This window comes from Rissa tridactyla, chromosome 18 (genome assembly GCF_028500815.1).
Source record: "Rissa tridactyla isolate bRisTri1 chromosome 18, bRisTri1.patW.cur.20221130, whole genome shotgun sequence".
NCBI classification, from domain to species: Eukaryota; Metazoa; Chordata; class Aves; order Charadriiformes; family Laridae; genus Rissa; species Rissa tridactyla.
The window spans coordinates 4601517-4626336 of record NC_071483.1 but is presented as its reverse complement, the minus strand read 5'-3'; the positions used below and the strand labels follow the sequence as shown (position 1 = coordinate 4626336).

The 24820-nt window shown below is 55.3% G+C and overlaps 2 protein-coding genes across 8 annotated transcripts in view; both read right to left on the bottom strand.

Annotated features, from left to right (window-relative positions):
* The window catches only part of SYTL1 (synaptotagmin like 1), a 7954-nt gene extending 7141 nt beyond the window's left edge, over positions 1-813 (bottom strand). The window contains exon 1 of the mRNA XM_054223883.1: positions 685-813. The gene's annotated coding sequence lies outside the window, so the exon portion shown is untranslated. The remainder of the gene's footprint in view (positions 1-684) is intronic.
* A 5079-nt stretch (positions 814-5892) lies between these two features.
* Positions 5893-24820, bottom strand: part of LOC128918827 (WD and tetratricopeptide repeats protein 1) — a 43047-nt gene continuing 24119 nt past the window's right edge. For 2 of the 7 annotated variants that reach the window (XM_054223525.1, XM_054223524.1), the window contains 9 exons: positions 24580-24815; positions 24030-24198; positions 23415-23607; positions 23088-23260; positions 12121-12205; positions 11325-11356; positions 10531-10627; positions 10251-10381; positions 5893-9242 (listed from right to left, as the gene is read on the bottom strand). In XM_054223525.1, the coding sequence (XP_054079500.1) occupies positions 9155-9242; positions 10251-10381; positions 10531-10627; positions 11325-11356; positions 12121-12205; positions 23088-23260; positions 23415-23607; positions 24030-24198; positions 24580-24815 (1204 nt within the window). In that variant the 3' untranslated portion in view covers positions 5893-9154. The other 5 variants (XR_008469724.1, XM_054223526.1, XM_054223529.1 and 2 more) reach the window with 5 other exon arrangements.

The window sequence follows — 24820 nt, the reverse complement described above, 5'->3', positions numbered from 1 at the left end:
AAATAAAGAAGCACCCACCTCCCGCACCCGCCGGCGTGCAGAGGGGTGCTGGCACCTGTCCCCCCCGCCACCCTGCACGAGAGACCAGTCAAACCAGTTAAACCTCCCCAGTAAGCCATAGTTTGGGGTGGTGGGGGGGGGGTGAGTGTGCACATCCCCCTTTTTTCTTTGCAAGCAACCCACGACGGAGGGGGGGGCCATCGATAGCGTGAAATGCGCCCCCCCCCCCAAAATACTCAGCCCCTCTTGTCACCACCACCCCCCCCCCCATCCCCCTGGGGACTGGCAGGCCCCGACTGCCCCCCACAGCTGCACACACACCCCCCCCCATCACCTTCCCACCTCCTCGCCCCCGCACCAGGGGCCCTGCAGCCCATTACCGTGGTCTCAGACCCCCTCCAACACCCCCCACCCCTCCCCGGCCCCCCCCCGGGGCCTGGCCTCCAGCACAGCGCGGGCAGGATTAAAGCCGCCGCAGAAATTCGGGTCCCAGAGCCCCCATCCCACCCCTCCTCGGGAGCAAGGAAAGGGGGGGGGAATGCAGCCCCCCCCCCCCCCCCCCCCCAAGCAGGGCGAGAGGAGCCAGACACACACACACCCCCCCCCCCCCCCCACAAACCCCAGGGTGCTGCTGCAGCCCCACCATGGGGCAAGCAGTGGGGTCAGCCCCACGGCCGCCCTTACCTGCCCAGGGTCACGGTGGCTCGTGTGTCCCCCACCCCCCCCAGCACCCCACGGGGGACCCTCCTGATGGTGGGTGTCCCCCCCAGCGCCTCCTCCCCGGGTCCCCACCCTCGTCAGGGTGCTGGTGGCCCAGAGCTGAGTCAACCGCAGGCGAGAGCAAGCGCCTCCTCGCCCCGGCGGCACGAAAGCAGGGACTGGAGCCACCAGCGCCCGCCGGACGGGACTGAACTGGGTTGAACTGGGCTGAACTGGGAGGCGTCAGGGGACAGCCCCCCCCCGCCTCCCGCGAAGCTGGAGGAGGATGGAAGTCGAGCGTGTGGGTGCGGGGATGGGGTGGGAGACACACACACACACATCCCCCGTCCGCAGCTGGGGGGGGGTCCTGGGGGGCGCATGGGGCAGGATGCGACCTCGGGGTGCCCGGTCCGGAGCAGCTCTGGGAGCAAATCTACCCTCCCTGCAGCCCCCCCCCATCCCCCCGAAAGCCCCCAGTGGGGCAATGCAGGGTCCCTGGGGCTTTAAAGGTCTCCCATCCCATGGAGTATTCCCCAGCCCCATGGCTCCCAGCCCCACGGCTCCCAGCCCATGGGTACCCCAAGCCCCATATCCCCCGTCCCATAGGACAGCCTCAGCCCCACATCCCCCACCCCATGGAGTAATCCCAGCCCCATGGCTCCCAGCCCCCACATCCCCCACCCCACGGGTTATCCCCAGCCCCACAGCTCCCATCCTGCCTGGCACAATCCCATATTTCTCCAAAGGGCTGGGGCTCCCGCCCACCCAGGACAAACGTGGGTGCTCAGCCCCACGCAGGATCAGGCCAGCAACGCCTGGCAGTGGCAAATCCCGCACCCAGGACAAGAGCATCCTTCCCCGGCACAGCAGGGGGCCGTGCCTCAGTTTCCCCCCATCACAGGGGGAGGGCGGCTGGCTGGGGGCTGGAGGGGGGGGGGATGTCAGGCTCCTTGCCAGGCTCCAGCCATCCCCCAGCCAGCTTTATGGGGGAGGAATCGCGGCGGGGTGCAGCGGCAGCACACGCCGAGCACAGGACCGCAAGAAAAGGGGATTATTTTTAGCGTGGTTTCTAAGGAAATGAGACTTCAGCGACGGCGCGGTCTATCGGCCGCCCTCCTCTTCCTCCCCTCGCGGGGCGTCCGCTGCTCGTCCCCGGTGGGGAGAGGCCCCAGACGGACGAGGTCCCTGCTATGGGCACTCTGGAAATGCAGGGAGTGCAGCCAGGTCTCTGCAGGGTGGCAGCGGCTCGGGGACCGTGGTGGCCCCAGAGGGGTGATCGTGGGCTGGTGGCTCAGCTCCGGGTCACCCGGGGTGGGCACTGAGCCCTTTCCGGGCATTCCGGAGCAGCAACATCTAGGGAGAGAAAGGTTTATTGGCTGAGCCTGGGATGGGAAAGGATGTGGCAGGATCCATCCACTGCTCCTGGATCTCCAGGATGGACAGATGGATGGACGGACAGACGGTACCCGACACCCCGGTGATGGGCTTGCTCAGTGGGGCAGTGCCCCTCCTCGGGGCCACGGGCAGGTGGCTCGGGGCAACCACGAGCTGTGGGGGAGCAGTGGGTCACATCCCGCGCTGTGTCCCCACTCTGTCCCCAGTGACCCAGAGGGGTAGTGAGTTTGCCGGGTCTCAGCTGCTGCGGTGCCGGTGGAGCTGAGCCTCCCTCGGTGCCTCCTTCCGCCCGGGGTGGCCACGGCCGGGGGCTGCGTCAGCCCGGTGACACCCAGGAACACCCTGGCCACCAGCACAAGGCGAGCCAGGTGCCGGGCCAGCCCTCAGGGATGGTTTTCCTTGGGGAGCCCCCGGATAGGTGCGTAGCCCGGCTCCGGCCACATCCCGAAGCAGCATCCGAGGGAGCAAACTCTCCTCCTGCCCCTTGGGTGCCGGGTGCTGGCAGCACCCCCAGGGGTGCGCAGAACAGGTTCTGCCTCATTTCTGGGCTGGGTGTTCGGGCAGCGGGGGCGAGGAGCAAGTCCCGTCCTGCTCCCCAGCCCTCGTCCCCCCCCCCGCCCCCCGGGACTCGTTCTTCGGGGCGGCGAGGCACGGGCAAGCCCGGCTCTTCTGTGGGGGGGGGAAACTGAGGCAGGGAGCACGCGCCGGAGCATCGGCAGCGTCTCGCCCGGCGGTGGGTTTGCAGCTGGGGGATCAGCAGCCTGGCTCGGGGGGGGGGCGGGCAGCCCCTGTGCGACACCGGCCGAGAGCACCCGGGAGGCTGGGGGGGCATCGAGGGAAACGGAGGCTTTGAAGGCTCCTGAGGGAGCTGAGCTCCACGGCCACCAGCCGCCGAGAGCATCTCCGGAGGGATGGGGGCCCTGGAGCGTCCCCAACCCACATCCCCCCAACCCGGAGGTGCTGACCCCACACGGTGGTGGGGAGAAGGCCGGGAGGGATGGGGGTCCCTCCCCGGGGGACACTGGAGGGGACGGCAGGGTTTGTCCCGACACATGGAGCCCACGTGGGCAGCGGATGTAGGAGATGCAGGACACAAACACCTCTGCAGACCTGGGGGGGGGTCACACCCGCTCAGCAGCCTCCCCCAGCCCCAAACGCCCTTTTCGCTTTCTGCCATCCCTTTTACACTGCCACGTCCCCCCGCCCCCCCCCAGCAATGGGGCCATCGGCTCCTGTCACCCTCCCAGGGACGCGGCTCCCCCCTGCCCTCCCGCTGCCTCTGATGTGCTGCTCCAGCGCTCCCTGAGCAACGTGGGGACAGACCCCAGCTCCCACTGGGATGTATCACAGATCCCACTGGGATGGATCCCCATTCCCACTGGGACGGATCCCAGATCCCACTGGGATGGATCCCCATTCCCACTGGGTTGGACCCCAGCTCCCACTGGGACGGATCCCAGATCCCACTGGGATGGATCCCCATTTCCACTGGGTTGGACCCCAGCTCCCACTGGGACGGATCCCAGATCCCACTGGGATGGATCCCCATTCCCACTGGGTTGGACCCCAGCTCCCACTGGGACGGACCCCAGATCCAACTGGGACGGACCCCAGATCCCACTGGGACGGATCCCAGCTCCCACCGGGAGGAACCCCAGTTCGTGCGGGCGGGGAGGCTGCTTGCTTGCAGCCCCCTCTTAATTTTTAATCCCCACAATCCAGCAGGGACCTCGTGGCGTTTCCACCTTCGGCTCTGGCTGGGGGTAACACGCAAGGCTTGTCCGGGAAGACGCGGGTATCAAAAGCCGCAGTGGTGGGTCTTGCACCCCCTTAAAGACCGGGGACGATATGGGGGCTGAGGATGAGGAGGGAGCTGCAGCCTCGGAGGCACCACGGCCACAGGCAGCCCAGCCACGGCCGCCACCGGCGTCTTCAAAAGCTTCCACCGTGCAAAAGCTTAAGTGCAATTTGATTTTGCTCCCCAGGCAGCCCTTTGATGCCCCCCCCTCGCTACGGGGATGAGAAATGGGTCCCCCCCAGCTCCGGCTCCCGCCAGCTGCAGCAAAGTGACCCCCCCCCTTCAAAGGCGGCTCCACGCCAGCCCCGCGGCGGTGGCACGGCTAGCGATGGGGTGTCTGCTCCCCCATCCCCGCGGGGAGGCCGGGGACCCGCAGCCCCTCTCCCTGCGCTGATGAAGCCCCCACACCGTGGTTACCAGGGTGGGTCGGTCACGCTCGGCCATCCCGGGCGAGGGCAGAGGGGCAGGAGGCAGCGAGGGCCCTCCGATAATTCGGTTCAGGCCATTCGGCAGGTCGGGACGGATCCTGCCACTCCGTTTTGCAGCCTCCCAGGCTTTCAGCAGCCTCCGTCCCTCCCGGGGCTGGGCTGGCCCCGCTGAGAGGTAGAAGAGAGAAATGAGAGGAGGAAGGCTGGCAGGGACCAGGCTCCTGCCGCCGCTAGAGAGCTGTGAGCACCCCGGGGCACCCGAGTGTGACTGTCTTGGCACATCCAGCCTGGCTGCTTCCCTCTAATCCCCCAAAACCATGACCCGAACCGTGCAGCTCGGCTCCCACGCACCTCCAGCTGGATTCTCCCCCGGGCAGCAGAAGGGGGTTAGAAAAAATCCCGCCACGCTGCGGAGGTGAGCAGGGAGCCAGCAGGACGGCGACCGCAGTACGGAGCCACGCACGCCGGGGCAGAGCACCTTCCGGGGGGAGGTTTCGCATCCTCACCTCATGCTCCAGCGACAGCCGTGTGCGGGATAAACCCCTCAGAGGCTGCCTGCCGTTGTGCCTGCCCCCCCCCCACACCCCCCCGCTGCCGTTTGGCAGCCCGGGAGCCAAAGCAGGGCCTGGAGTTAACGCAGCCGCAGCGGGGTTTGGATGGAGGGGCCGAGCAGGAGAGGATCCAGGTGGCGTTTTGTAAGATGGCTGCGCCGTTAAATCCCCCGGCCTCGTACACAACCTAATTTTAAGGCTGATCTACTTCCCCCCACCGCGCAGCTTTGGCCTCTGGATATCAGATGTTAACGGAAAATCGGCTGCCGCATTAGCAATCGCTACGGCACTCGGAGGCCCAGCTTCCCTCGCTCCCAGTTCAGGCAGTGGTATCCTGCTGGGAGAGGGGAAAAAGGAGGCCGGTTCTTTGCATCCCGCTCTGCTTCCCGCTCCTCCATTGCTCCTGGCAGCCCTGGCCCCGGCACACGCGTTCCCTCCCCAACAGCTTGCAGGGAAATGGAAGATGGCAGGGGAAAGGAGCCCAGCCTCCAAGAAGAGAGAGATGCCAGAGATTTAGGACTATGGAAAGGGAACGGCTCACCGGGATCAGGCTGCAAGAGGGGGTTTATCTTCTAAAAAAGCATCCCCCTCCCCAAAAGGCTCAGCACCCCCCTGCCCAGGGCCAGGCAGAGCAGCAAAGAGCAAAAGCAGAGCCCCTCCTCCTCCCAAACACAAGAGAGACCCTCAGCAGGTCCCCAGCTTCAAGACCCAGCATTAAATCCTGCAAACTCTTCCCATGCTGCGGCAACTGGGTTCCTCTTGCCCCCCTGCCCCCCCCCCCCCCCAACCCCCCCTTCCCAACAGGCAGGTCTGAAAACAGGGCCGGGAGTTTGGCCCTGGAGCAGAACAAAGGGCAAGTTCATCAAGGAAAAGGGGTAGGAGATTCGGGGTCCGGCTCCTGGGGGCTGCCTTGGGGCAGGAGAGGGGCCAGAGCTCAGTGGGGCAGTGGGAAACACCAACCCCGCTCCCAGCTGGAAGGAGGAAAGCCTCTCGACAATAAGAGATGTGGCACTTGGAGACATCCAGAGAAATAAGTTTATTTCCCCTACCGTCAGGATTCTGAAACCACAGAAGCAAGAGTTTAAATATTTACAGAGTAATCCAGCGCCCCACAGAGATCAAGAGAACAAAGGATGAGGGTACGGAGGGCTCGCCCTCGCCGGAGAGCAACGGCAAAGCCACGGAGCTCTGCAGCACAAGCACGTGCAAAGGGGAAAGGAGCGGAGCATAACACTGGCATCTGGAAGGTGAAGGACACAGTCAGGCTTTAATGTGGCTAGTCAAAAGGGGCACTGCGAAGAAGCCGGCGGTGAGATGAAGGAAGCTGCAAGGAGAGGACATTCCTTAATCCCCCCCCTCCTCCCTTTCTGCCACCTCCCACGCCAAGAGGAAGCAGCCCACTCCCCACACGACCGCCGCCGGTGGCTGCAGCGCCGCTGGCAAGCCGCACCGGGGTCCCTCCGCACTCCCGCAGCGCTGGGCTGACACTACCGCAGCGTAGGAAGACCATAAATCCAAGCAGCCCACCCGCCTCTCCCAGCATCCGACCTCCGCGGGCACCATCCTTCACTGCGCGAGCACGGCTTTGCGTGTCCGGCACGGATGCACGGGCTGGCTCCGCGGTACCTCAGCTTTGGGCCTGGCTCTCCCATTAGCTGCGTTTCCTTCAGACGCCCGGAGCCATCCTCCATCGCTGCCGGTGGAAGCAGGTGGGCCGTTCAACCAGGACTTGGGCGAAGCGCTGCCGCCCTTCCCCGGCAGCCAGCACGCCAACGGAGCACAAGGCCCATTTGCTGCTCGCGACAGGTCTCCATTTCAAACCCAGACCGGGTAAAAAGCATCAGGAGCAAACACCAAGGATTTTCACGGTGGGGAATGGCACTCGACACGTTTTCAGGAGTCCCAGGAGCGGGAACTGTGGCCAGCAGCTCCGCTCCCGGCCTCCCCTGACAACTCAAAGTCTCAGCTTTGGCAACGCTTGTATAGCTTATTGATAACACACTGAATCAACGTGTGAGACAGGCCTAAGAGTCTCTAGATTATTGCTACTGCGTAAGACAGGTTGGCTTCGGCCCTGGGGCCAGGGACTCCGAGCGCATCCTTGGCTAGTCACTCTGCGAAATCACACTCAAATTAAAAACAGAGGCAAAGGACTAATCTCTCCTGTTCAACTGGCTGCTCCTGGGGCGCATTAGCCGGCAGGCGCGGCGGGTGGAGAGCACAGCAACACAGGGTAGCTCGGTAAGACACCGTCCTTTCATCGTAAGGTTCTCTTTGATCAAGATCTTGGCTTTCTAACCAGCCCCAGGCCCGGCACCCTCCAGCCCGCTCTCCACGCAGGCTTGAAACGACTGTACAGAGCAGACACCAACGACTATTTCAGTTCCAGGCAGACGGGGAAGGGCGCCGAGGTCTGCACACCTCCACCCACCCCAGAACGGCCAGCACCAGGGGACAGAGAGACAATGGGATGCTAGGGAGAAGGGAGAGCTTTAAGGGGCTATTTAAAAGTGACTGAGGAAAAAGAGGAAATGCAGAAATCAAGAGGCCCAAGAGGAGCCCCCAAGCCTCCCATATGGCTAGAGGAGTTGGAGAGATGGAAGCGGACGGGAAGGCACACAGGGACACATCTGAGAGCCAGCAGTGACGCTGAAGGGGCTTCCCAGCCAGAGGAAGCCGCAGGGATGGCAGGTAGTGGAGAAGAGCTTTCTTGCTAGCCACGAACACTCCTTGAGGTGGAAATCCATACGGAAGTGAAGAGCTGGCCTTTCAAAGCGTGAGTGGAAAAGCTATTCTCCTTCCCCTGCAGTCAGGGGGGATCTGCTCAACTGCACATAACCCTTCAGCCACAAGTTTTTTTTTTAAAAAGCCACCTGGCTCAGAGCCCCACAGAAAGCAGCATCTGCAGGCCAGAGCCTCAGCAGACACAGACCGGGACTTCTCGTCCTGGAAGAGGCTCTGGGTCACATCCAAATTCACTTCCTGCCTAGCGCTCAAGAACAACCTACCCCCCCTGCTACCCCTCCTGCCCGATCCGGGGCTCAAAAGGGCCCACCAGCCCCCCGATGCTGCCAGACCGGCATTTCTCACATCAAAGCCAGTCCTGCAAAGCACTTTTACCCCAGGTGTGCTCTTCAAAGCACGCCAAAGAAGTAAACAGACCTTCTCCTCCACCATCCTGGAAGCAGCCGCAAGAAAACCAGTGCCCCAGTTTGCTGCTGCAAAGCCCAACCAGAATATGGATGCTCTCCAGCCCCATCACTTTTTCTTTTAATCTCTGATGGCCCCACTAAGCTCAGGTCTCAGGTGCTGCTCTCACGGATGTTTTCACAACTCTACGCTAAGCTTTCTGCCCCAGAAACCTGCACCTGCCGCTGCTGCCACCTCCGCAGGCTCAGATATGCCACGACACACAACGTACTGGGGATCAAAGGAAAGTAAGTGGCTTGTGAGATGTGTGACGACAATTTTAGATATTCAGAGCACAGGCAGGAGCAGGGAAGCTGTATTTTTTCTGGCACAAGCTAAAAGGGACTGAGCAGCAGACTCCCAACTCTGCAAGAGGCTATTGAAGAGCCGTACCCAAGCCAGTCGATCAACTTTCCTGCCTTTCTGGGCTCACCAGCAGGACCAGATGAATTTGCCCTGCTACAGAGCGTTCCTCTGCGTGTCTCCTCAGAGGAGTGTCCTGCCGTCAACACCTTTCTGTCACTACTGGGGGGGAACCATCGGTGAGTGCTGCGGCACTCCGCATCCCCACGAGGAACCCCGCACCTCCGCTTTGAAACCCGTGCTACAGGAGAGTCGTGCAACAGGGAAACAACAACTCCTTCCTGCAGGCTCAGGAAATCTGAGGAAGCACCTGATGAAGTCTGCCAAGAGGAAGAAACCGGGTGATCAGAGAGAACCTTACAAGGTGTATCTGCTTGTGCTCCTGAACCAGCGGGCAGGGTTTGCCTTGCGGCTTTACTTCGCAACGAAAGCGAAGGTGCCCACACCTCTCCTTTCCTGATTGCGTTTCTACCTACCCAATTGCAGAAAGGGAGCACATTCAGGGAGAGAGCAGGAGGCTTCCGGAGCCCTGACACTGGGAGACACCATCGACAGAACAAAAACAGAAGGAAAAGAAGCCAGTTCCAGGAAACAAAGATGAGCTGTTACAATGGAGCGGAGTTGCCACCTTCCCCAGAAAATGCCTCCCAGAGTCCCACGCCTCCGTCTCGATGGATCAGTCACAGTTTCTTCCTTCGTGTGCCCATGGAACGGGGAGTTCACAGCTGCCATCACCGCAAATGAAGCGTCAGAACAATGGTCACGATCACCCCCAAGAAGAGGATAAAGGGAAGCCAGGTCTTCACAAATCCCCCTATGCTGCAAGATGGAAAAAAGGACGAGGGTTTAAATCTAAGAAACCAGCAGAGAAAGACAAGAGGGAGAGAACGATGCGAGAATAACTGGAGAAATCAGAGGGAGACAGATGCCCTTCTGACTTCCTTATCCATTGCTGGTGCTGCCACACATCACATCCTAGAGATTCAGTCTGCATTAAAAATTTAGACTAAATCAGGTCCACAAATAACTGTATCATCGACAATAGGGCCAGACTCTCCTCCCAGCTTAAATTCAGGTTGAAGACGAGCACGTTTCATACCTGCACAGACAGGAGGGGTGACAGGAGACCACAAAAAATGAAATCCTGTTACTGCAGGCCTCGTTATTCAGACTGCTGGTGGATTTAACTGAGACAGCAGGGCCCACGCTTGCCTGAAAGCTGGTAGAGAAGCTCTTCCGCAACAGGGAAGACCCAACAGAAGCGGAGCAACTCAAAAGCTTTGCGCAAGGCAGTCATCGCAGAATCTCCTCTTCAGGCACAAGGAGCTGAAATGGAGATTAAGTGCCCTTTCTAGTACGGAAAACTTGGGGTTTCCCCTCTCCACTCAAGTTGGAAGCTCCAGGCCAGCTGGAAATCTGACTAGTTTTTATGTAAACAAGATTCAAGAGAGGGAACAGAAACCAGCAATCCTTGGAGACAAGCCATTCTGTGACCTTATGTTCTGACCTAACCCAGCCAAAAGACAAGAGAGAGCGAGATTTGCTTTAGCTAGCATTTCCCAAATTCCAGGCACCCTAAATTAGCTGCCAGATACGGTATTTCAGGAGCAGCGTCCAGTGCAACCCAGAAATCACCCTTGGTTCTTTTCCTAAGAGGCAGCGCGCAGTGCCAGTACCACCTACCAGCACCAAACACCCACATGTTGTGGGGGGAGAGATGTTTCTCCCTTCTCCATGGGACAGTTTGAAGCTTTGGAGGGTGCAGAAGAACAAAAGAAACAGACAGAGCCCTTTTGCCTGCTGAATCTAGACTGCTCCTCAGCTCACCTTACATATTTCCCATACAGGAGTGAGAAGAAGCAGAGTTTCACCATGTTCCAGGAGGTGCTGTTATCGTATCTCATCAGGTTTAAGGCCAGAGCCACATGAGAATGGCAGTTATCACAGCAAAGGTTGTGCTGGAACAGAAAAAGCGGCAAGGGATTAGAAATCTTGTCCTGGAGGCTCCCCAGTTCTGCACCTTGTGCTGGTGCAGACCCAGCAAGGACCCAGACCCTGGGGGGACGTTCCTCCACACACAGACAGGACACCAGCATCGGAGCCGTACCATGCGGTGCTTGTACTCCTCCGAGGCATCGTGTACGGCCGTGTCCCAAGCGTTGGGACTGGTGGAGTATACTTTGCTGGGATCCAATTTCCAGTACCTAGAAGGATGAAAACAGATCCTTTTGCATTACTGCTGCATCTTTACAACTTCTTGCTCTTCCCAGCTGGAAGCTGCTTAAAAGACTTGGAGAAAGCCACTACCTCTGGATTCCACAGAGCCGAGCTCTTCACAACAAGCGTACGGTGCAGACGGCAGCAGAAACTACCGCTGAGCACCCTCAGCCCCAGAGCGCCCCAGAGAGAAACCGCAGAGCTCAGGGGCACAGACAAAATTCTGAACTGCTTTCGTGTCCCGTGATGTGAAACCTTCAGGCCATTCAAAACGTAAACCTGATGTGACAGATACACAAAACCCAGGCACCTCTCCTCCTCCCCCCAGAAAATCATTAACAGGATGTGAGTGATGACAGTTCATTAGTACAGCACAGACAGTATTTATTTGGAGCACTTGTTGTTAACATTATCTTAAAACGTTTTAGCCTTTTGTTTTCCTTTTTTTTTTTAAATAAAGGCTCCATAGAGCTCCAGTTATTAATACCATTACATTGCTGTCACGCTTCTAAAAAGATTTAATTTAACGTGGTTTCTTGAAAAGCAGAGACACAGTAGCCATCCACTTGAATTAGGGCTTCCGAACAACAAGAAAAGCAATATTATAGCACATCTGTCTCCATGAATTAAAGGACATCTGCAGGTCAGTTGGTTAGTTTAATAAAAACTAACAAGAGCACTTACTTCACTGGCTTCCCAAATGCCATGTTGTCTTCCTACAAAAAAGGAAAAACGTCTCAAGAGGATAACCCCGCGCAATATTCATGACATGCTTCTTGCTGGAAGGCCTCACAGCCCGCGATCGCTTAGTGATAAAACTGTCACACTGCCTCAGCAGTCTCAAGACACCAATCTTATTTGTGTGTCCGGATTTAGATTCCAATTGTTTTCATACTCCTGTTCTGGGCATGAGTATATTCATACTCTATACGTGGTGACATCCACGGTATATGTACCTCGTTCCCTGGTTTTTGCGTTTGTTTTTTTCCCCCCACTGTTTATACTTTGTTAATTCAAAGTTGTAAATGTCCCAATCTATTAAGAGTAGTAATTATCCCAAATTAAAACTCCCTTACTTTAGAAATCCACCGGACTATAAAGCAGTTTAGAAGACTGGCACATACCTGATGCTAAGCAGCATGATCGTAACAGGTATGCTGAGGAAGCTGGAAGGCAGCTTCTGTTACTCAGAATCAAGAGAATTTAGGTCCAAAATTCCCAATTCAGAGCCTAAACTATACTTTTTTTCCCCTTCTGCTCGCCAAACTAGCCACTATTTACCATATCTCCCAAATGACCTCCGCTGGACAGCAGCCCACAGAGTAACAGCAAAGATTCGTGAGCTTCAGAAACATCTAAAGCCATTATTTTGCAGAATTTTGAGCTGCAAAAGACAGTTGGCTTCAAAGTCACCAATGAAGGTGAGAAGCAGACCAAGCACAGATTCTGGATCTGGATCCTGGATCCATCATCTACTTACTGAGACAAAGTACGGCCCCGCGAAGTCCCGAATGACTCCAGTCGACGTGCAGATTCCCATGTGGCCAATAATGGGGAAGAGCCATCTACCGAGGCAACAAGCGAACCGTCAGATATTTGCCCCCCGATCACACCGAGTGCGTGCAACATGCTGCCAGGAGACTGCTGGAGCGGCCGTGCAACCTACTGCATAGCATGGGACAGACAGGCACAGTTAACGTGTGATACGCAGCTGAGAGGCGAAAGCAGGTGAGCCAAAGCCAGGCAAAGAGCGGTAAAGACACAAAAGAGGTACAAGCAAAAGAAAAACAGGCAGGGAATACCCAAAGCTGTGTCGACAAGCACCTCTAGAGTCAGCTCATCTGTGAGGCATCCAAGATGGGGGATTTTAGCGTGAGAGGCTGCAGTTACGGAGAGCGCAAGACTCCGAAGGCCGGCACTACATGCGGCCCTGGCCAGGGTACAGCGAGCCCCAGTCTCCTAGAACAAACCCATTTGCGTACCCAAGTAAAAAGGTCAAATCCAGGAGAAACCGCCTTGAGATTTAATTGTACTTTCTACCTCAACAACTGAAAATAAGGTCACCCTACCCATCTTCCCGTCCACGCTGCAACTTTCCACAGCAAACTAGATTTAAGCACCCCAGACAGAAAACGGGGCTCCTGGCTCCAGGAAGAATATTCCCTTCCCTAATCGGTCCCAATGCTTCAAAGACCCTCTCCTCCCCACTGGATGTTTACAGCCCCAGGGAGCAGATCTATATCCCAACCTCCTTCCATCATCATCACTTAGAAGTAAATACTTCAGGCCAAGTTACAGCTCTCTCCCACATCCTCCGCCATTCTCAAGTTTGCTGACCTCTCTCCGATTTCTCACCCCTCTCTCCCTGAGGAACTGCGCGCAGCAACTAATATTTCAGAAGAGTTTACAGCAACGCCAAACAGAAACAGATTCACAAGCCACTGCTCAATTAGAGATCCTAAAACTATCAAAAATATAAAGGGAATGAGGCGGTTGGATGCTACGAGGAAAGACAATCCATACGCGCCGATAAGCGCAGCTGAGGTTATAAATAACATATAGCTCCTGTTGGTAACACAACCCTACGACGCAGAGGAAGGGCTCTGCAAAGTTTGATGTTCTGCGCCTGCATCACTTACCCCCTGCACGTCCCTATCTGGTGCGACGCAAAGCAGCCAGACGCTTTCGCTATCTGTGCAATGTTTTATCAGCCAGAAGGTACAGCTGAATATAACGCTGTCACAGCGTTGCCACCTTCAAAGGTATAGGCACTTCTTCCTTTCTTTAATTCTCCTCTCAGCACTGACTAGCTTTCAAGTCTCCAAATCCAAGGATGACAGGAAACGTCAGAGGGAGAAAATGGAGATATTATGCAAGCTAACGAGACATTTTGCCAAATAACACCACCAAAGTTTCTGCTACAAAACAAAATCAACGGGGCAATGTCACTGCTCATCGAGGAATGAACCCACAAACAAATACGGATGCCCAGTGACTTTGGCAGCAAAACAGCTCTCTTCATCAGTCCTAGCGGGACATAAGAAGGTTAAAAGCCTTGGAAAATCCTCCAGAAAAAGACTAAGGTGGAAACTCTAAGCAAAAAAGAGAAGAAGTAAAACCCAATGGTGGTTTGTAGCTGTATGCGAGACAGCAACAAGAAAGTTCTGGCTTCTCCTCGCCGAGGAGAGTTGCGCTGCCATTCCCAATCCTGGCACAGACCAGCCCACATCTTCTACCTGACTCTCAGCTCTGGCTCAGTAAACATTATCACCTGATTTGAACGGGAGGGGAAGAGGAAGGGATAAAAATAAGCCTTTGAGTTCCCAGACTACCCCAAAAGCCACATTTTACAGCTTTTCATTTTCCCACGACCAACAAAAAACTCAGAAGTTCTCCCTGGAGCCTGCTTACACTTGGCCGACAAGACTGGGAAAGCAAATCAACTTCTAATTTATTAAAAGCCAAGCACCGAGGCTCTCCTCGAGGCATAAGGTGGCCCAAGCTCCCCGTGGCCAAACCTTGGCGGCAAAACCATTAAAGACTTCCCACGTTTCCTTGGATCCCCTCCACTCCCGCTCCTGCTGAGACAAGCCCGCTCGTTCCGAAGCTTTCCCCACACACGCCCTCCCTGCGGGGAGAGGAGAGCCTTATCCCAAGGACTGAGTCCTCCATGGCCTCCGAAGCGGCCTGGCACCCGGTCACCCCGAAGCAGGCCGAGCATCCCGAGGCGGCCCTTGCACCCCACCTGCCCCGGGGCAGGGCAGGGAGCCGGTTACCGCGGTCTGCCAGCCCCAGAGCCGGGCTCCCGCCAGCTCCGCAGCAGGACGAACACCCCGAGAGAGGCCGTGGGGGTGCCCCGGCCCTGGGCCTTCCCCCGGTATGGAGGCGCAGGCCCAGGCCTCGCCGAGCAAGGGCCGGCCGGGAGCGCCGGGGCCTGCACTCACGTCAGGACGGGGATGGGGGTCCACACCACGCAGTAGGGGAAGCGGCCGCGCTCGGCGTCCAGCCCGGCCCCGCCGCCATTGAACTGCTTCATCTTGGCCTCTGCTTCCGCCATCACCGGGGCCCGCCCCCCCCCACCCTCCCGGCTTCCACACACAAGCCGTGCCCGACGCCTTTGCGTCACTTCCTGGAGACCGCGCTTCGCTTCCGGGTACGGCCGGTAACCAGGAAGCGGGAGCCGGAGGGTTCCCCGCAGCCTGGGCCCGGGCCCTGCGCCTCCTCCGACGGGCCCTGCCCGCTATGGGGAGCGGGCTGGAAGGGGCACGGGAGGGAAGGGCTCCCAGGCGGTAAGGACCTCGGGGACCGGGCTGGAAGGGCCCCAGGCAGGAAAGGCCCCGGGGGCCGGGCTGGAAAAACCTCGGGGGCAAAGGGTGGAAGGGCCCCGGGAGCCGGGCAGGAAGGGTCGCAGGCCTCACCCACCATGGAACTCCTCTGGTAAAGCTCCTCTAGGAAGGTACCTTCCCCCTTACACACACACCTACCTTGTGCAGCTCCGCCCACACCAACCTGGGCAGTAAAACTTCTCCCCGTCATCCCCGTCCCATCTTCATCCCTGCAAGAGTCATCCCCAGCAGCTGCCAGGTAGAACAGCACCCCCACCCCACCCCCCATGCCCTCAGAAAAGTGTAAAAGCAGAAATATTTATCACACAGGAAGCCTCCTGCAAAAGAGCAGGCGGTAAAGGAACTGTGAGGGGAGGAACAGCATTTACAAATAGAGAATCGGATTAGAAAAATAACAATTGCTTTATTAGGAAGTTTAATTCAAACTACACGAGAAAGCTGAAGAAGAAAGATGTTTATTCCAGACTTCCACCCACCGCAACACACTTGGCAAAGTACAGAGTGACAACTCGCTGAACTAGAGGGAAGAAGAGGGAGGACATCGCTTACCCCAGCCCAGGAGACCCAGGACGGGTACGTTCTGCCCAGCCGAGCATCCAGACCCCACTCTCCTCTTCACATCCTTCCCTGCTTTCCTTGGAAGCCGCTCGTTTCCTCCTCCCAGAGACCTGGAGCTGCATTTCCCTTCAAGGCCCGGAGTGAGCAGAGTTCTCCAGCACAGTTTGCGGTGTCACACAGCACAATGCCAAGGGGTTTTGCTAATTAAACAGTCTTGGCCCCTTCCTGCATGTGGTTGGGTTCCTCCTCCCTCGTAGCTCCAGCAGAGGCAAGGCAGAGCAAGCAGGTGCTGGCTTTTGTTATTAGCAAACCCTGTTAATTGCCAGAGCCACATTCCCAACATCGCATCACTTACAGCTTCCACATAACGGCCTCACTTTTTACTGAAATTTCTCTCCTTCATCAAAGACCCTTCTTACCTCTACTTTATGCGTTCTGCTTTCCATTGCCTGACTTTGCTCAATAATTAAGCTAAGTCCGGCCTTCCACACTTATCAAACGTACTCCCCGTTCTGGGGACAGAACGGCACTTACACACTTGCTGAATTTTAGACGAGTGAAGCTTCCAGCTTGAAAGCCCAGGAGACGGGTAACCTCTGCCCACAGCAGAGGCACATCAGAGGGGACACCAGTTTGGAGTTGCCGCTACGGCAGTAGAAAGCATTGGCTAACAGTCTAGTTTAGAGGTGGCCTACCTGCCCTCGATACGTGCTAACTCATCATATGAGTACTCAGGCTTCAACTCAACTAGCTTATTAATGCACTGCAGACTACATTTCCTCGCCCTCAAGATATCATCTACTATCCCACCTTATTTCCTAGTCTAGAGCATGTTTTAGGGCAGCCCCTCCGAGAGGGAGGGCTGCTTCGGAGGCATCTGGATGGAAGCAGAGCCTTCCACCCAGCAGCTCACCTCCAGCTGTAGCGTGGGCATCGTCTCAGCATGACCTGTCACTGCGGCGGAGCTGATCAAGAGCCTGAGACCGTGCTCCTCGGGATCCCACGGTGAGGGATTTCACAAAACAGTCCGGTTCCAGAAAAGAGAAAGCCGAGGAAATACAGACACCCTTGAGAGCAAAGCCTATGCCTGGTGCTTTGGTTTCTAACAGACGCTTCCTATTTTGGCACTTCGGAAGGAAGATGCGCACAAAGGTTGTGTGTGTTTCAGCGAACACTTTTTGTTCGATGAAGAAAAATACTTGCATTGATTTGCTCCAGGCTAACATAAATATCAGAGATTGTTAAAAAATCTATGAATAGGGGCCAATGTTCACATCAGCTAATGTGGTCCTGGCGCGTTTGTTGGATTAGGCAATGGATTTGCTCTTCCTGCTTGTGACTCGGAGGCTGCTAAGCAGCATATCACCAGGGACCAGCTCCCTTGGCAAAGCCACGCAGCAAGGATGACGCCGACAGCCTCAGCAGGACGCATCTCCCTGCAGTGCCACCACACACCCTCCCCTCCCCGCCTGGGCAGGAGGCATTTTAGACAGCCCAGTTTATTCCTTCTTAAACCCAGTGCAGAAAGGCAAACCCAGCTTCTGGAACAGGGGAAGAACACTGTTTTCCACAGGCTGGATTTAAAAAAAAAAAAAAAAAATTAAAAAAAAAAATAAAAATCAATAGAGCACTCCTGTACCGCACAGCTTTCCTTTGTGTTTGTCAGGCAAGCAGAAGGGCTCTTCATCCCCGGTACCGCACTGGCAGAAAACGGGTGAGCTGTAGCTGACAGCAGGGTCTTCCTAGTGACAACTGGAAAGCGGCTGCTGTTCTACTGCTATTGATCTAAGCAGAATACAAAACACCTGAAGTCAGCAGGGAAAAATAGCTGCAGTTGGAAAAGAAACTGCGGGGGGGGTTGGGGGGTGGAACCAGGGCCGGGGAGGGGGGGAGAGCAGGTAAGAAGTTCTCCATGCATAAAATTAAAGGACGGGCTTTTTATTGCAGCTATCTTGCCTGACTACAATACTGGATCGATGTACAGAGCAGGAATACTGCCATCATTGTTTTTGCGAGCTCTCATTTGACAAGAAACAAAAGGTTTCACTCCCACTTCTGCCGGTGCCTTGCCACCCATGGCTCCTCTCTCCCGTTGTCAGCAAGGAAACAGCTCTACCTCCCATCGGCCCAAATCATCCTCAGGACAACGATCTTTGCCTACTCGCTGCAGGTGCCGGTACATCACTCACACCCTGGAGACGCAAAGCCCTTCCCAGAGGGGAGCCTGTCCGAGCCTGTCCGCTCCGGGAAGAAGCGGCCCAGACCACGCACTGGTTTGGGTTTGTCCAAGCGTACGCCACCATGGCTATAGCTGGAGCTCAGCCCGGAAGGGATTCGGTTACCTCCCCTTTCTACCCCGGCTCATCTCTGAGTCTGAAAGAAGCAGGCACCCAGCCAGCTCTTGTTCAGTAAGCGGCTTCCTTGGGAACCTTCCCTGTTGTGACAGCTCAAACATTACAGGGACTGCCAGAACCAAACCACTCAACAAGGAAGAGATCCCCTCCCCCTTCTGACATTGACAACCGAGGCAGCAGCAGGCAACACCGCGTGCAGGAGTCTATTTAAAATGTCACCGAGGCACAGGCTGATGGAGGACACCAAGGCGTCCTTCCCCCGCCCTGGAGGTGATGCTGGGGTGGGTTGCTTTGCGTTTTTGTTGTTCCTTTCCTGTGGTCTGTGCCTGCTGCAATCTGACAGCCTCTAATCGCTCCGCGTGAACCAGAAACGTCACTCGCATCTGTACTGATGATGGTGCTACTCACGAGCGCAAGATCATACGCAGGCTCAGCCACCCACCCCATAAAGCGTGCCCCTAAGCCATCTCACCCCTCAGCTTTAACCTTCAGGTCTTTTCTGCTTCCCTGTCACTTGAAAGCCACATTTCCTTCTCTCTCCCCCTCCAATTGACAGAGTCAATCCACAGGGCAACTTTTATCTTTAAAGGGAAAGCCACCGGTTTCTCGGGGAAGCGGGGCACAAGGTGGAAGAGCTCAAAGAGCCAAGTGCAGGTCAGGATGATTTCTCAGCTACAAAATCCCCAAAAAGGCCCACCTCGCCTCCTCCCCAGCCCCGGAGGGCTTCCCGATCAGTCTCACCTCCTGCAGCAGCAAGGCCTGAACAAGCTACGAGGAGCACAACACGCAGAGGACCGAATTCCTCGCTGCAGCAACAGCGGGCGGTTTTCTGACATCCTGCTCCCGTTTTGCTCAGAGACAGGAGCCATCTTGAGCCCTTTGCAGACTTGTTCCTGGCACTGCGAACGGCGACATCAGAGAAAAGTGAACTCATGAGTAGGGCTGCGACCGTTCCTCTCCCCGCAGCCCAGAGCACATCGCTCCTCTCCCTCCTCAACCCAATTCCCTTACCCAAATTACAAATAAAACTCATTTTCTGGGTCCTTCCAGCCATTTCCACCCACAATTCAATCCCTCGGCTTCCCTTTCCACGCTTCCTCTTTGTCCAACCATTCAAGTTCAAGATCTGACCTAATTAGTTGATTACCAATTCCAGCTGTGGATGCACATTGCTTTGTTGGAGCAGAGCTGTGTTTTAAAGCAGTAATTTCTATCAGACAGGATTCAAAATGAAGAGGCCTCAAAAGGCCTTCAGCTGAAAGGTGTCCGACGGGAATTTTTTAAGAGACGAGTTCAAACGGATTCTGAAAATTGCAGACTGGTTTTCTAACTTTTAAGGCCTGACATTCTGCAGCTTGGAGGGCAGGAAAGTATTTGGGAGGTTTTGCAGCAGGAGCCCAGAGGAGAAAGCGAGTTCGCAATATCCTTTAGCAAGGGCTCGTCTCTGGGTCTGAACGTTGATGTCCTACACACCGCGCTGAGTGCGAGACACTTTAAGGCAATAAGTGCCCTGTTTCCGACAGCAGAAACATCTCTGAAGATGAGCCAGTAACATGGTGACTCAGGCAGGTGACCTTGGGTCTGCCCCACAGCCAAAGCCACCAGGGCTCTGCTTCTCAGGGCAAGAGGCTATTTAGGAAGAGCTAAAAGGGAAGGATGGGCTCATTTTCCCTACTCAGCTTTCTGCCGCCATCCCCTCGCTAAACTGTAACTCTTGGATTCAGCAGGGACTTAAAGAGGATTTTATCAGTTTTCTCCCCCACCCTGACAAAACACCATTCAGAGAAACTAACTCCATTACAGCACCATTCATCTTTCTTTCCGTGCTTCTCCCTTCCCCAGCGAGCCCCAGGCAGCTGTTCTCATCCCCACCCCAACGTCTGCAGCTTTAGCTCTAAACCAAGCCGGAGGTGGACGCTGCTCCACCGACAGATCCGAGCTCCCATGCCTGGAGGAACCACCATCAGCCCTAACCCAGTGGCCACCACAGCTTAGAGCCGCGTTCCCGGCTGCCCAGTCCCCTTCCCACTCAGGTTTACTGGGACCTCCGTTCTCCAGGAAGCAGCACTGTTGAACAGACAACATCCAGCCCAACCAGGCCACCCTCCGCCCACCTCCACAGAGGAGAAAGGTAGAACAAAGCCAGGACAATTCCCCCAAACAAAATGACACCAAGAAAGAACTAGAACAAAGAATTGTTTAATTGCTTAACCCTTTCTCCTCCAGGGACCAGAGAAACAAGTTTTCTGCTCCTTCTAATGAGGGCAGTAAGGCTTGTGTGTTACCTCTACAACCGCAGGGGCAAAGTTTACGAGATGATCATCTTTAGTACTTGAAAAAAAGCGAGAAGCAACGGTCATCGCAACACTAAGAGAATCCTAGAGTCTCCTAACGGAGAGCCCATTGCTAGAATACAAAAATAGAGGAGGCATCCCTGCACATCCCAGGCTAGAAAGAGTTAACCAGAAAGAGCAGGAAGAAGCTTTCCCAAAGAGGGGGTTGAAGTAAACAGCAGAGGTCAATAAAGCAACATCTTCTCCCTACTTCCCCAGCATGTTTTTTTCCTTCACCAATAAATACAAATTCCTCATTAACAAGCGACAAAGCAGGTTATCTGCCCACGACAAGGGGAAAAGGGGCTAGAGGCGGAAAGATATTTTTTTTTTCTCTCCCCTTCTCTCCCATTATTATTTATCTTTTTTTAACCAAAGCAGCCAGTAAAAAAAAAGCAATCCACTGCAGAGGCAGGGAATCTTGTAGCTTTCACACTGCAACTGGCAGGTAAAAGAGCTGCACTGTCTCACAAGGGTAAAAACAACAAAAAATAGCTGCCACAGCAAAAGGTGAATGGGGAAGGAGAGGTCTGTTCTTTTCAGAGCTTTCCATCTCAGTCTCTCAGTTTAAAAATCAAAGTCTGCAGACATTGTCTACTGAAAGCTGGAAAAAAAAAAAAGTTTGAGTGGGAGGAGAAGGGGAAAAAAAAAAAACCCCAACAAAAAAGAGGATGCGTCTAGTAGAAAAGCCTTAAGCAAAAAAAGAAAAGGCCAGACCATGTCAAAAAGCCACCCAAGTGAGACGAATTTTCAGTTGCCTCTGGGTTTTGAAGAGCGTTGAGTGCCAGAGTACACCTGGGGTGGGGGAGCTTGTACACATCCAAACAGGTAAACTCAGCAAATAGTCCCATCTACCAAGCTGGCACTGCAGGAAAACAAGCAAACGTGCCCTCGGCAGCCAAGTGACAATCTGTCCCAGGAGAGCTCTGCTTCAGGAGGAGAAGAGGGAGGGCGAGTCTGCCATCACGGCTCAGCAGAGCACGAGGGTAGCCCATCCTTTCTGGCTGCCGAGGGGCATGCCCCCACAAAAGCGGGGGTCACTAAGGCTCCTTTTCACCCACGCGTGAAAGAGCAGATGGACATCTTTGTCTGAGGGGCAGAGATCGGGTCCCAGCGAGCTCCACTGCGATTGCAAGGGGGGCGCGGGGGATCTCGCTATGCAGGGAAGTGTCCTTGGAGAGACGCTGCCAGCTCTGAGCCTCTGTGACCTCTCTCCCTCCTGCACAAGGCTCACTCATCTCGTAGAGACTGTTCTGGAAGGGAGAGGAAGCCGGTTACCTTGATCAGCCAGCACTGCGCAGTCTCTCTCATCAACGCCTGGCAGCCAGAAGCAGCCAGCGAAGGAAAGGGAGGCCTCTCATCTTTCCACAGCAGGAACAGGAAGACCAGGGATTGCACCACATGGAAGAACAGCCCTAATGCAGCAGACACACATGCGCACACACTCCCAGACACACATCGCACACCCCTGGGACCAAGGCTAGCATGTTCAGACCTTCAGCGGTAAGAGATACGAGACAGCGCAGAGCAGTTAAGATCTCCAGGGGCTCTTTGGTCTTAGTTGATAGTCCTAGAAAAAAAACCAAACCAACCTCTTCGGATTCGGTTGTTGCACAGCTGTGTAAGATCTATTTGATATTTAGTGTTTGGCAACTGCAAGAGGGGAGAACAGGACTGCATGTTACACGAGAGGGGGAGGAATGGAAGTACAGTGCTGCATTTCTAGGTGTGCTCCTGGCCGTGCAGCCAGAGTCAGTGTGCGGAGAACGGGAAGAGGAAGGAGGGTTCCTGAGAGGACCACGAATCCATCAGATGTTACACCAACAATGAGGCGGAGAAGGCCCACCTTGGCTGAGACAGAGCAGCTGACTGCACAAAAATGCTGCTGTTTAAAAGCTCAAAACATTAGATGCAACATATACGTGGTGGCAACGTTCTCAGCTCCAACACAGGTGGCACGGAGAGGAGAAGGTGAATACAGCCACACACATTTTGGGCAACGGAGAGAGAAGGTCTGAAAGAGTGCTGTTACCAGCCCCCTTCCTCAGTAGCTTTAGCTACCCGAGTCCTAGGCCTCTGATCAAACCTGCTCCATTGCTGTCTCCTTTCTCCACGGGTCCACAGACCACAGAAGAAAGTGTCAGAGCTGGGCAAGCGCATCCTGCCCTGTTGAGCTGCACATACTCAGTGCCTTCACCGATCCATCAACTAAGACATGCCCAGGGACAAGATAGGCAATATCCAGTCCTTAATACAACACAGCCACGTCTGGTGACAACGCGTTAGAGATGGAAGCCAGAAGAAAGATGTTATGGGACAAACCAGGTGTTTCAAGGCCAACAACTCTAAACCAGGGGCCTCTAGACAGGCTGGTAGCACAAAAGCAGAGTCAAGCTTTCAAGACCAAGATCACTGCAGTAAATTCATTCCATAACCCCTGCCCTAGGTTTGTATTTTATTCAGGAATTTAACATCCCCTCTGCAAATGCATGAATGCAGGCAACATCCTCTGTACCAGATCACTCAGCAGCTCTGGGAATAAAATCACCAGCTCACACTGCTTACAGACAATTCAAAGACCCCTGGTTGGGACTAAATTCCACTAAAGGCAAACCCCGGACTGCACTGCCATGCTGCTCAGTAGCGTGATGGGAGGAGGAGGAGGAGGTGGTGGCGATGGTTTAAAGAGACGGCCGCTCCTGCCCCTGCCAGCTTGTCCTACTCTGTGCATAGTGCGAAACAGTGCAGTCATTCATCAGAGAAAGTTCAGGACCAAGGAAACTAGGTTCCCTTTCAGCCAAACAATTAGAGGAAGGAGAGGCAGTTCTGTTTTAGCTGGGCCGGCACTGGACTTGCCCCTCTGAGCTGTCTTCATCATCTGAGCCTCCAGCCCCACCACTGGTCAGTCCTGTAATCCGGTACCCCATGTTCAGCAACATCACCTCCAGCGGGTCTGCATTCATTCGTCTCTGGTTGGCTTGGGAAGCACCTTCCATGTCTACTACCACGCGGCCATTGAGGGTTTCACTCTGCAAGACAAAGAAGGGAGAGGACTCAGCAAGACAGCACCAGGACCAAAGAGGGGCTGTTACCACTGCTGCAACTCTCAAGAGATCCCAGTAGGAAAGACCGGTGTGTGTCACACCTCCTGACAACAAGACGGTCTTTTAGTGCGGGTCTTACCTCTGGCCTAGGGTTCCACAGTCGTACAACCGGGTCAATGCCGCTGGTGGCCAGGAAGCAGTAACTGGGATGAGGCTGGAGACAATTCACGATCGACTCATCTCCCTGCAGCACTCTAACAAGGTTGGTGGTTTCTTTCTCCCAGATGAAGAAGGAGCCGTCATCAGACCCACTGACTATGTACTGTGCATTGCTAGGGTGAGAGGAGCAGAGACTGGAGATCACAGCTCAGAGCCAAAGCTAGTCTCTAGCAGATACGAGAATCTCAGTTGGCGTCTATAATCAGCAGGCTGCCACCCCTCACGCTTAGGGATCCAGATAAAGCTTTCTGTGTTGGTTCCCTCCAGCCCCAGGATTCATGTTTTCAATCCCAAATGGCTTTTCTGAAATGCTAGCCCAACCGGGTCCTCTGTGGATCTGCTACTGAACCTGCTATTCATGCAGCCACACAAGGAGGAAGGTTTCTGTCATCTTTTTCAACCCTGCAAACCATTGTCAGCGTCATTTTATGAACAGTCACACGGGGCTACACGTGAGGCTTTATCCGATGGAAGAGAGCATTCTGCTGTTGCTCACACTCCTGTCCTGCATCCCTATTACGCTCTGCCAACATACCTGCCAAAGAAATTGGCCTCTTTGATGTCTGTGGTAGTGTTACAGTGGCCACAATATCGGAATTTGTAGTCGTAGCTGCGCTCCCTCAGCACCATCTCATCCTCTGAGATGGAATCCTTGCGGCCTGTGGCTCGCAGTCGGATGGGGCCACCTCCTTTCTTGTCTTCAGCTGGAAGGACAACAGATTTCCCTCATCACAATTCGGGGAGGAACACGTTCTAAGCAAACAGCAGCCTAGGAGACCCCAACCCTTAGCTTTAGAGAAGAGCTAAGGACAATTCCAGTAGGGAGCGGGGCTTAGAGCACAAGCTTCCTTCCAGATTATCTCCTGGGTACATCAGACTCCCTTTATCATACTCTCGCCCAAGAGCAAACCAGGACCAGGCGCAAGGAAAGAACAGGCTCAGGCCAGTTTTGGTGCACAGTAACAATCAATCTCTCTCAGAAGTTGGAGCTTTACTTCAGAGGGGCAGTTTAAGGAGAAAAACCCTTGTCCGATCATTAGATTTTAGAATAACCTTGAAGAACCCCACTGAACACTGGCACTCACCGTTATCGCTCTTGGAGAAGAGGGCGGCATTGATGTCCCTGTCTAGTGCATCGCAGGCACTGCTATGTGCTTGTTCTGGGAACTTCCCTTTAAAGTCATCCAGACACTCCAGTGCTTCTGCCACGTACTTGAGTTCAAAGAGACAGCGGGCAAGACGGAAATGGGCCTTCAGGTGGCATGGATTCAAGGATATGGCCTTCAAGCAGTCTCTTAAAGCATCATAATGGTCCCCATCCCTGAA